This window comes from Parambassis ranga, chromosome 24, assembly GCF_900634625.1.
Source record: "Parambassis ranga chromosome 24, fParRan2.1, whole genome shotgun sequence".
Taxonomy (NCBI): domain Eukaryota; kingdom Metazoa; phylum Chordata; class Actinopteri; family Ambassidae; genus Parambassis; species Parambassis ranga.
In genome coordinates, this window is record NC_041043.1 from 3,202,572 (window position 1) to 3,214,790 (window position 12,219).

Sequence of the window (12,219 nt, forward strand, 5' to 3'; positions counted from 1 at the left end):
AATGCTGTTTTAAGCTTTTCTTTTCCTGCCAAGGACAAACCTATCTGGGATTCTTGCCATTGAAACGTTGCAAAATGTCAGCAACATCAGCATTTTTATTATCGACTTTGCCCTTCAAACAGGATCCCTACCTGTAGTTACTAATAGTTACCAACCTGTCTGTTTGCTTTGTTTGGCAGGGTCTCCACAGATAGAGCATTCAGTAACTCCACAGGCCAGACTTAGCTGGTCTCCTTTGGAAAAACTAACATACATGCCGGCTCCTCGTGGTCAAGCCCTTTAAACACATGAGAGGGAAGGAACACAGGCAAACCATGAAAAAGATATACATTGGCAAAACCGCCTTAAAAGTCCCCCGAAATGGCGGCAAACATCCAAAAAAGAGGTAAGAGTGAATCTCTCAGACACCATCTTTCCATCCATCCTCGTTTTTATATCTGTTTGTCCGTTCGTCCGCCCACGAGGCGTCTCCTCTCACCGTCCGACGGTGCTAAAGCAGCCTCATCTCGCCTCTCAAAGCCCAGAAGTCATGCTGACTCGTCATCTCATCTCACCGGAATGAAAACACTCATTATGTCTGACTCAGCTCCTGTTCACAGAGGAGGTCACTAATGGGGGGGATTTTTTTTTCATCCTGGGAGCTACTTCACGTAAATTCATCCTCTACCACAACAAACACCTGTATTCCCCTGGTAATGCCTGCCAATCAGGAGGTGAGGAGGTGGGGGCTGCTGGATAATGCAGCACTCAAATGCCATTCAGTCAGTGGAGACATTCTCTGAATCACTCTGTAGGCAGGTATCTTTTTTTTACTCGCTTAGTTGTAGATAAAGAAGCAAAATATCAACATAATTCCAAATCCAGAATGATGTTGACATTTCTGATGTCCCTTTGCTTCAATATTCTTCATATTTAGCATTATTTAAAGGACTTGTACAAGAACACATGTAACAGAGCTGAGCTGGAGGCAAATATATTCAACAATAAAATCAAATCAACAGCATTTTGAGGAGGTTGGGGTGGATGGATGGGTTAAAACATCTAAGATAGGCAGGAAATGTTTATTTTACCAAACTAGTTTTGTAAAGTTTGGATTGACCTGGTCCACTTTTCATCTCATCAATATTGTCACACAGGCTAATGAGATGGAAACTGGGTGATACCTCTACTTACTGACCTGATAAAAAAAAAATCACTAAAAGGAATTTGTCCCTGATTTAGTTTCTGTCTGTCTCAGTCCCCACCTTCCATGTCTATGATCCTGTTAAAAGAGAGACAAAGAGAAGAAGTGAAAAGAGCAACGTGACCACATCTCCATCCACTCAGTGCTATCTGTTATCCGGCCTGCAGATAGAGTCATTACCCTCCTTCCTCCATCTGTCCGTCAATACAAGGTCCATTAAGCCCAGCCGCGCACACTCAGATCTATCATGGCAAACAGACATTTCCTCTTTTACCACTCACGCTTGCCCTTTTAGTAGATTGAAGCTCAGGTAATGCACATACGGTACTCTAAAAATAGTCGTCATTGTGCTGTCTTGCTGCATTACGCGTGGGGGATATCACTGTTGTGTAAATCTGAGCCTTCAGGGTCTATTGATATGATGTATTAAGAGTTCATTGGTGCATATTTCATCATAGATTATGCCCTGTCTTTTCTTTAATGGGACCAGTCTCACTGCTGATTGGGTTTCTGTGATGTCCTGCCCCACACTCAAAGGTCTAATGACTTAAACCAGCACCTTGCCTGCATTCGTAAATAGAGACCTGTGTTTTGGCCCCATGTTTTCTTCATACCAAGCACTTTTACTGCTTTTACCACCCTCTCATGTTGTTCTCATCACAGCCATTCCAGGGGTGCATTAACAAGATTTGTAGACCCTTATAAGACTTATAAGGCTCATTCCCGACCCAATCATCTGTTGCATGTGTATGTGTTGTAGCTCATTGCTGGAGCAAAAGGAGGACTTACGGAAGAGGCTTTCCTACACAACACACAAGCTGGAGCTTCTGCAGAGCGAGTTTGACTCCACGCGACAGTACCTGGAGACAGAGCTGCGGCGAGCACAGGAGGAGCTGGACAAATTTACTGATAAACTGCGCAGGTAGTGCACACTGTACAACACTCTGTGATAGGTTATTCTGGCTTCTTGTTTCACACAAAGAAAGAATGTAGAAGCACCTGAATGAAAAGCTGTCAAACTCACACAAATGTATCAATCACTCCTAAGAGCACATGATGTTCTGTCATACAAATTAATACAGTCAAGAAAAAATCTAATGGAATCAGACATTCAGGTTTTACATCCATTCTTTTCACATTATGTCTGTGGTGCAAAGTGCTGCAGTGATTTTTGGAAACTCTGCATTTACCCATGGGTGTCTGCAGTTAGCCAGACTGGAGTTCTGGTCTACTGAACAGAAGCTTTAAAACTGTGCAGATGAAATATACTGAGGGTGTTTGGGCAGGCTACCCTTGTAGCTTTAATAAAAGCTGTTATGTAATAGCTCTCTTGCTGCTAATGAGGATCAGCTGACTATTTCATACAGATTCATCTTTAAAAGCAAATTGATAAACCAAATACTGACTAACAGCTCAAAGAAATCAAAGGACATAGTTTTCCTATAATTAGCCTGATATGAAAATAATTCCAGAAAACATCACTTGTGAGTACTGGTAGAAAAGAGGAAGCATGCTGGGAAACTTTGGTTCAAATGTCTTACGAGCATTTGGTTACTAGGACGTCCAGGAGGGTGTAGTGGTTTTTGAAAAACATGCTTACACTGCTAGAACTGAAGAGATGGAAAATAACTTCAGGCCATTTAACCAAAGAGAAAAAAAACACATGGATCAAGAACAGTACCTTGGGGTACTCTGTGAAAGTCTTAAAACAATGTTGTGCTTGTTGTTACTTCACCTAATGATGGACTGTATAAAATAACATTGAGTACTGAGATGTCAAATGAGTGAAAGTCATCTACACACACCTCACAGCACGAGGAGTACCTGTGGAATCTTATGACTTCTCTGCATGAAGCCAGCTTTTAAAGACAGACTCAAAACTGGAGGAATAAACTTTGCCAAAGAACATGAAAGGAGGCCAGATAAATATTGGCTGCAGAGTCTTTGGTCAGATGAAACCAAAACAAATGTGTTTGGATAAGATCAGGTCCAGACTGTTTGATATGGATTTGGCCAAGACAAGCAGAGACCTGTAAGTGTATATTGAGAAATATGATCCCAAGTCCAGCCTCTGCAGATCCCCTGACTTCAAGGGGGGGAAACCCTGCTGCAGAGAGTAGCTGAAAATCTGCTTCTCCATAACCAAACTGTGTGTGCAGTTATCAGACATATTCATGAAGTGTGGATGTATGCAAATATTTCCATTTTCATAGATGAGGGAAGATTTTTAAGGTAGAGTATTAGAAAAAAAAACACATCAATTTTATGAGTCATCGTGGAGCAGTTTTATATGTCATTAAACTTGTCTGGAGGGGGTCTTCACATAATTATAATTAGGATTATATCGAGACCGTCAATACACATATAAACCTGTGGAGAATAAGATAATCCAGTTCATGACAATGTAATTTATCAGGTCAGCAGCAGAGGAATACATTATTTCTCAACTGATTATAAAACTGTATCATTTTGTTGTTTCTTGTAATTTTGAGGCTTGTAAGCTCAAAACATCAGTCTAATTAGATTCTTTAGAGGGATGTTTTCAGACCTCAAGAACTATCTGAATTTAAAAAGACAGTTTTTTTTTTACATTAATTAATTGTGATCCTTCAGACTTATCTCAGGACCCCAGGCTTTGGAAGTGTTGCATTATGTGTCTCTTCCTCATGGACAATAACAACACACTGTTATGATATCAGCAGAGTGAGGGTCCGTGTATAAAAATATATGACAAGCAACGCTCATAACTCGGATTAACTAAAACAGCAGCATGCAACTCACATGTATACTGCTGAGCCTGCTTATTTTAAGTCTTCTGTAACTGTATATATTATATATAATGTTATATAAATATATGTATGTATTTACCCACCATTATCTGCAAGTGAGCAGTGTGGTTTATTGTGTTGTTCAGAATACAAAGCGGCTACTCAGCACTGCAGAGGATCAACCAAGATCTGGAGGAAAAAATTCACAGAAATGTAAGTTTCTGTCTCTGTGTGTGTGTGCACATAAGTGTGCGGTTAAGTACCTGTAGACGCAGGACGAAAGAAGCATGTAAGCAAGTCATGGGGTTTAGAGATGGTACAGAACACTGGGAGAGCCACTTTGAATATGAATGCCCTGCTGTTGGTTCCACTGACGTTAATTATGGCTTATTACAATTGGCTGTCCTCCTTCCAGTGGCAGACTGATAGCAAACCCATTGTTCCTCAGTGCACGGCACCTCACTTCATTTGTCAGACATGGCTTTCACTGTTGGAAAGATACAATTAACTAGTCTGCCGAAGAACACTGTATGACCATCAGGTGTCTTTGGTGTTGAATAGACGGTTGAAAACTCTCATCGAATAGGTTTGTTACATCACAGGATAATAATCATTGCCATGATTACAATGTGAGATACCAGGTACAGATAATAAGGAGCTGAAGGTCACCCTGCTTTTTGCGTAAAGAAAATTTTTTAAATAAAGCCTGACAGCTGCTTTTTCCCCTCGTGAAGTGTTCTCATCAGCTGTTATTGATTCATCTCACGTAAACCCTCCTCAAGGGTGAGAGAGGTGCTGAGTAAGTCTCTCTGTAATCGTAAGGCTTGTTTACTCCAGAGGTGCCACAGACCCATCTGACCCCGTGGCCCACACAACTACAGAGAATGTAATTACAAGACAGATAAAAATGGTTTAGCGTCTGCGCCTTTACTCACACCATTTTTCCAAACAGTCAAACTTTTGCACAGCTGCTATGTATCCAAAGAGCACGGCCAAAGTTGGTTTTACTGACTGACAGAACCTCTGATGTCATGGTTTCTCACTGGCCAAAACAACACATACAGCATTTTTTGATACCATGTATCACTACTGGCCTGCTTACTCTGAAATTGTTTTACTGTCTCCAACACCAACAGTGTGTAATAATATAAAAATGTGATTTGATCAATTTTAATTTTGTCTTAATGCTTGTAATGTCTAAAACTCCTGCTGTGGTCAGACGCAGCACCATGATGATGAAAAGCGAGCTCTCAGCAGAGAGATCATCGTCCTCAATAACCACCTGATGGAGGCAAAGCTCACCATCGAGAAGCTACAAGAGGACAACGTAAGTAGGAGCACAGTGAGAGTCACGCTGCTCGTGCTGGTGTTTCCTCATTTCTGTTAAGCCAAACTGTCCTTCACACCATTAAAAAAGTTGTAAATTTTCTGCTCATAAATTGCTGAATGGTTGCTGTTTGACTATTCTCACCTTGGTGCAAATAGTATTTAGTAATAACTGATAATCATCATCATTATCATCATCATCAAATTTCTTGTCTTATCTTTTTTTTGTTTCCTCAGGATGTGTACAGAAAAGACTGTAATCTGGCTGCTCAGCTTCTCCAGTGCAACAAGTCTCTTTACAGTCCCCAGCTCTCTGAGGTGAGCTTTTATGCTTTCACTGGATATAATCCTACTTTTTCCTCTTGAATTCGCTGCTGCTCTTTACCCTCTCTAAAAACATAGTTCTACTCCAGTTTTTGGGGAGTTTTCATTTCTATCCCTGGCAGTTGAAATAAAGCAAGAACCATAAAAGCTTCAGGCTTTTTGTGCTGACATTTGAACCCAAAAAAAGCTGATAATTTTTCAATATAGCTGTAGCAAGGTAAAAAAGGGAGAAAGCTCTGGTGAAACAGCAGTGTGGATAAGTGGTGAAGGTGTGACTGGTGTCTGAGAGGCTGAATTTTCAGGTCATGATGTGAGAAAGAAGAAGAAATGTCTGTCTCGACTGTAACAGGAAGGTCATCTTGCCCTTTGTGAGTCAGAAAAGAAGAGACAAGACTTCCTGCACTGTGGGTCACTGCAGGAAGGACTGAGATTGAAGAATTAAAGTTTTTTGGGGGGAGCTCCATAACCTTCACCTGAGTAAAATGTAAGAGGAGGCAGGTTACACAAAGTTGGCGGATCTAAGCCTAACAGGCCTGTTGAAATATCTCCAGTCTGGACATGCATACTAACTTTATCTGCACTAGTCACCTCTGTGATCAGCATTGGTTCAGGTTGAAACTAACAAGTGTACAATAGGCTCAGCAGATAGATCCACTGATGATCAGATGACTAACGGAGAAGGAAGACAGCTCTTATCTCTTATCCTTTGTCTCCGATCTTTGATGATGTTGATGATGATGATGATGATGATGATGATGATGATGATGATGAGTTGAACATTGATGAGACATTTCGAAAAATCACTGTTTGGTGGAGGTGTTAACAGGTCAGATGGTTCTGAAATGTGAGTGCACTGATGTATGTAGGGTGTCAGAGTAGGTCAGAAACCAAATGCTCAGTCTTGTGGTTTAAGGGTTTGTTGTTTAACGTCATATTTAACAACACACCTAATCTATCAGGCTGTCACATGATTTTGCTTCCACACAATGTGTTTCTCTCCTTAGATGTATGGTTGTGGTTATCACCACTAAGATGCATTACTGCCACCTGCTGCTGTAGTCACACTGCACCAGGTTTGGTCATAATAAAAGTTCGATTAAGCATGAAGCAGCTTTAAAACTACTTCAAAGCACATGGTGAACAAATGTGAAGGACACTCAGAGGAGGTAAAACTACAGTGTGTGGCAAAATGTAAATGAAAGCTCCACTGCGACCTCATCTTACCATCCTTTCTGCTGCCTGTGAAAAGAATGCATGGGGATATTGATGAGTGTTTTAACACTAAGCCAGCTTGGTGCCACTTTCCGCTGCATCAGCTGTGGCAGGCCCATGTGTCAAGAGTAGATTTTAAAGCTGGAAATCATCCATGAGGTCAAAAAAAAGTCATGAAAGGAAATATCAATGCTAACTGCATTTGGTTGCGCAGGACGCTAAAATATCTATACACATATGCAGCACAAACAACGCATGCATGGCCGCCCTGTGTGCCGTATAGGATCAATTATAGAGTGCAAAACTGCTCTGCCAAACATAATGGAGGTCAGAGGCTATACATGCACTCCTTGTATGTCCAGCAGTCTGCTGGTGCTGTGGGAGGGGGCAGATCGAAGGCATATTGATGAATGGTGCTGCAGCATTTTGAAAGGTGCACTGGCTCTCCAGCGTCTGCTGAAGTGCTTCAGTTGTTTGTTGTTGCTGCAAAACAAGCAGAGAGGAGACATAGTGACAGCACATTTAAACACTAACTCAGGGCGATCCTACAATGTGTGGACAGTAATTAAGTGGCATTTAGTTTGGCCTAAGTTGTAATAAAAACTGTTACGATAACATGTCTGTTCATGTTCTCTATAGTGTCTGTTCCCCATCTACAAAGTTATAATTAGCTTCTCTTTCATTGCCAATTAGGAACAACTGGCTAGATTCCTGTTGATTATGTGCTGCAGTTAGCTTACTGCTTGTTGCTATGGAGAAGCAGATAGTGGTTGGAGGCTCTTTTATTGAGAAAGTCTCGAAATAGAACAACGTCTTTCATATCTGAAGAAGGCAGCTCAGTTTGCCGTCTTCTTCACACTCACGTTCCTGTCCTTTGTTGAGATTTTCATCTCGTAAAATGACACTTTTTACTGTAAATGTGAACACTATTATTGTACTGAAAACAGGTACATACAATATTTGCATGTATGTGTGTACATTTATAGGCTCCCCTAGAGTAGTAAGTGACACACTGACACACATATTGCAGTGAGGAGAGGCAAAATCAAAGATATGAAGCCACATACATTACATTAAATGAACTGTAGTGTAATGGGAGTACACCGTTCTCTGCTAATTAAAATGTTTACACTGTGCAATTTTGGGCTAGTGTAATGCAGACGCTGTCAGTCCTGAGCGAAGTGTGGTCCTGGCTCACGCTGTGAGACACCAGCAGCCGATTCGTATCATCTGTGACTGAAAACAGCCTGTGGCGAAATACTGTCAGAGTCAGAAGACCAAATTCTCACAATGTGGCTGCTTCCACCAGCATGATTTATTTATAACCAAGTCAAGTTTACATCCATGTCTGTCCAGACTCATGAAATGTAGTGAAGTCTTTGGAGCAATTTAATGAAAGATTGTTATTGCATATCAATATGACAACATAGTGAGATTGACTATGACGATGATGAGCGTGTAAGATTTTGTCATTGTCATTCAGTTTATCTACAGTATTCTTTGGTTTTGTTTTGGCCTTTGACCAACAAATTCTGCTCAGTTTATCCCTGATACAAGTGAAAATCTGCATCTTATTCAGCCTTTCTAGTGAACCACATCCATGAGTATGGGCTGTATGGACAGACATATAACCACAAAAACAGTACATGGTCTGCACTTAATTCCTTCACTTTTCTTCCTCTCCTACTGGTGCTCAATTTACTTCACAGTATTTGTCATTTACCCACTTACACTCAACAAACTTCTGGTTCATCGTCACTGTTGTCCATGGACAGAGAAGTGTTCAATCTAAATCATTATGCATTGTTAGTACACTATACAGCAAACTGATACATGACACAGATGATTTTATTAAACCTAAGTGTAACATGCTATAAACTCAATTGTACACATTTTCTCTATGTTCTCCAACACTTCTAGCTGCCTGCTGATTTCCAGGAGCGACTGACCATGCACCTGGAGGAGTCTCCTCTCTGTCACACCTACACTGACTCTGTCCCAGCCTCTCTCATTGCCAAAGTGCTCGAGAAGCCAGACGAGGCTTGCAGCAGCAGCCAGGCCTCGCGCTCCCCGAGCCCGCAAGCCCAGGAACATGCTTTTATTTTGGAGAGCCTGGGTCCAGGAGAGCGTCTGGGGCTCCGCGCCACCTACAAATCTGACCTGTACAGCAGTGACACGGCGCTGTACTGCCCCGATGACCGCCACCGTGAGAGGAGGCCCAGCATGGATCTTCATGGTCAGAGGAAGCTGCTGTACGGGCCACAGAACTCCACTGACAGCAACCCGGAGGAGGGCTCAGTGGGGTTGAGGGCTGGTTTCTCGCAAGAGCACTTTGCCAAGTTTCAAGCCACACTGGGTGGAGGCTCCAGCTCCTACTCCAGCTTCAGTGGAGGGGGCTCTGAGGACAAAGGCAACGGCCCACCTAGCAGTGCAGCCTCGTCCCCACGTCATCACACCCTCTACATGGACTGGAGAGATTCAGGGGACTATGAGAGAAAGAGTGACTCATCCTGGGAGAGGGACAGTCCAGGGGTCTTTTCCAACGCTCATCCCTTCCAACAGACGGAGATGAGCCACCACCAGAATGGCAGCTCGCCGGTCTACAGCCGCACCATGTCCTCCTGCTTCAGTGAGCCCTATGAGCCGCTCCCTCCATCTTCTTCTCCCAGTGTGGCCTATGGAGACAGCCGGCGAGGCAGCACGTTAGCCCCTGAAGAGGAGGAGCTGATTGGCAGATGGAGACAGCTCAGTGTGGAGGACTTGAGTGCCCACACCTACCGCAGCCCAGGACGGGCCTCACCTTACAGTTTCTCAGAGCAGCACTTCTCGGTCCGTCCTGCCAAGATCCGGCTCGGGCCGCTCTACAGCAGTTTCCAGGAAGGAGCTGACTACTACCACCAGGGAGCAGGTGTCATGGACCCGGTGTGGGTGGCTGCCAGTCCTAGCCCCGAGTGCAGCCCAGGGCTCAGGCAGGCGCACAGCCAAGCCCACCTGTACCGGGCCGAGGACAGCCAGGGGTCAGAGCATAGCCTCTACCACTCAGGGAGCTCCAAAGACAGGGAAGGCAGTGTCGCAGCTGGAGGCCAGAGCACGGAGTATGTAGACCCGAGCCCCAACAGCTCCACAGAGTCTCTCAACCAGAGGTCCCTGGAGATGGCCGCGGAGCTGCAGCACTATCAGGTGGAGATGCACAGCCTGCCCGCACAGGCAAGCCAGTCACCACCACCAGCCCCGCCCCCACCTCCTCCATACAACCAAAAATTTGGCTCTCTAGGACTTTCCAGGAAGGACAGTCTGACGAAAGCCCAGCTGTACGGAACACTTCTGAACTGAAGGACCGTCCGATCAGGTGAAACGTTTGATAGGGTTGTAGAGGCCCTGGTGTGTGTCCAGCTACACCTTCTGTTAGTGCAGCCATTTTAAAGAGAAAATGGTCTGAATAGCAGCCAAGAGCCAACAGGTTAAGTATCATGAACATGTAAGTATGGCATCATTTAAAGGCATCGATTGTATGGCAGTGGATGGCAACTGTTTACAAATACAAATGTCCAGAGGAAATAAGTCATAGTAAGTGTTGGTTGTGGGGTCATGCAGAGCTCAAGGAGCCCTTGAAATTTGTAAGAATGTGTATGCATTAAAATTACAGATGTACAAATATATACTAACTTAAAATTGAGTGATATATTTTGTATGTAGCTGTTCAAACAAATCATACAAGTAAAAATCTTCTCAATAATCCTGTATATAAATTCAAATCTGCCAATGCTGTATTGGAGAACTCAAGAGAGGTATTTGAATTTAATTTGACACTTCAAACTGCACATACATTTTGTTATTTTAATTGGCTTTCGGAGATTATACATGAGTATATAAAGTGGAGGGGAAAAACAATCAAATCCCTTAAATGATGAGTGAGAAACATTTTGTTTTTCTTCTGTTAGCTGAATTTGACAGTATTGATGGGTGTGTTTTTATTGTTATTGATGGAACGTTTTGAGGTGTAAACCGTCAGTATTACTTTATTTTATTCTCTCTCTCCCTCTGAGAGGTTTTCCTGCCCCCGCCTCACCTCACCCCACCCTCCCTGTTCTACCTCAGACTTGGACACCCCCCCCCCAAACCAAGCTGCTGTAACCCTGTTTCTTTGACTGCGATGCATGTTTATATATTTTGTTTGTTTTGTTCACATAATAAAGCACAAATTATAACTTTAAGCACCTAGCCTTTGTTTTAATTTTTCCATGTTTTCATGGTGTGACCGCATCCTGACCAAACAGAATGTCGGTTTGGGAGTGAGACCACCCCTGGTTGTGTTGTTTACAGTTGTTGCTACTGTCTGCTGATCCACAGCATTGAGATGACTGTCTGAGCTGAGAGGCAGACCTTTCATCATTGAGATTGCTGCGGTGTGTACCTGCTGAGTCACTATGAAGCACTGTGCTCTGAATTTAAAAATAGGTTAGTAGAGAAGGGTTTTTGCAAAGATCAGCACACAGGGAGAATGTTTGCTTGTGTCATCACTAAGGAAATACTACAGTAGTTGTATTTGTGACATTACAGACACGCATTATCAGTCTTATGCAATAAAAAAACACTGCAAATGCCATTTTTTTTGAAAAATGACTGAGAGACCTGGTATTCTCTTTTTTATGTCAAAATTAGTGCCGTACCGTACTTCAGCCTTTAAAATATGTTTTTCAGTTAACAGAAATGTTGTTTTTTTTCTATTGTTTGGGAAAAAACTTTATTGTACTGTTTTCTTATTATTTATAGAGCAGAAAATAAACTGATTATATATGAGAATATGTTCTCATTCACTCCTACGCATCTGAATGTAACGCCAAATGCTTTGTCTCCTCTCTCCTTCCTGAGCTATACTTGTCAAAGATCTGGCCACAGGGGGGAGCCACAGCACTGCAGAGAAGGTTCACTGATCTGCAACGTCAGTCTTATTGTTGTAGCTCATCCAGACACAGCAGCAGCAAGCATTTACACTTCAAACACATCAAAGTGAGGAAGCTCCAATGTACCACCTGTCATCCCTTTACACTGCAAAACACATGCTAAAGTATGCACAAATTTTGGCTGCAATGCACAAGCAATGATGTGCCTGCAGCACCTGTGGCAGAGTGCACATCATGGCTAAACAGGCTACGGTGCAAGATTTAGCTGTGTTTTCATTGGAAGGCCAACAAGCTGCAGGAACTATAAAAAACTATGACTTGAGCCTAAAATATTCACTGCCATTTTGGTGCTATAAATGGTTCTGCCATGTGTCCAGGACATTCACCATAAGCCTAAACACCAAATTAGCAAACTTTTAATGATAAATTTCTTGTGTCTTTGCAATGAAATGTTACTAAACTCTATTTAGTGATGAGGTGAAATTAGTTTTACACATCTTAC

The 12,219-nt window shown here is 42.7% G+C and overlaps 1 protein-coding gene across 1 annotated transcript; it reads left to right on the forward strand.

Annotated features, from left to right (window-relative positions):
- The first annotated feature begins 255 nt into the window (after positions 1–255).
- LOC114428819 (brain-enriched guanylate kinase-associated protein-like) lies at positions 256–10,788 on the forward strand. The gene is made up of 6 exons (XM_028397542.1): positions 256–385; positions 1,944–2,105; positions 4,098–4,164; positions 5,171–5,278; positions 5,515–5,595; positions 8,734–10,788. Exons 1-6 carry the CDS (start codon positions 288–290, stop codon positions 10,144–10,146), a joined length of 1,929 nt encoding a protein of 642 aa, XP_028253343.1. The 5' UTR covers positions 256–287; the 3' UTR covers positions 10,147–10,788.
- The last annotated feature ends 1,431 nt before the right edge of the window (positions 10,789–12,219 follow it).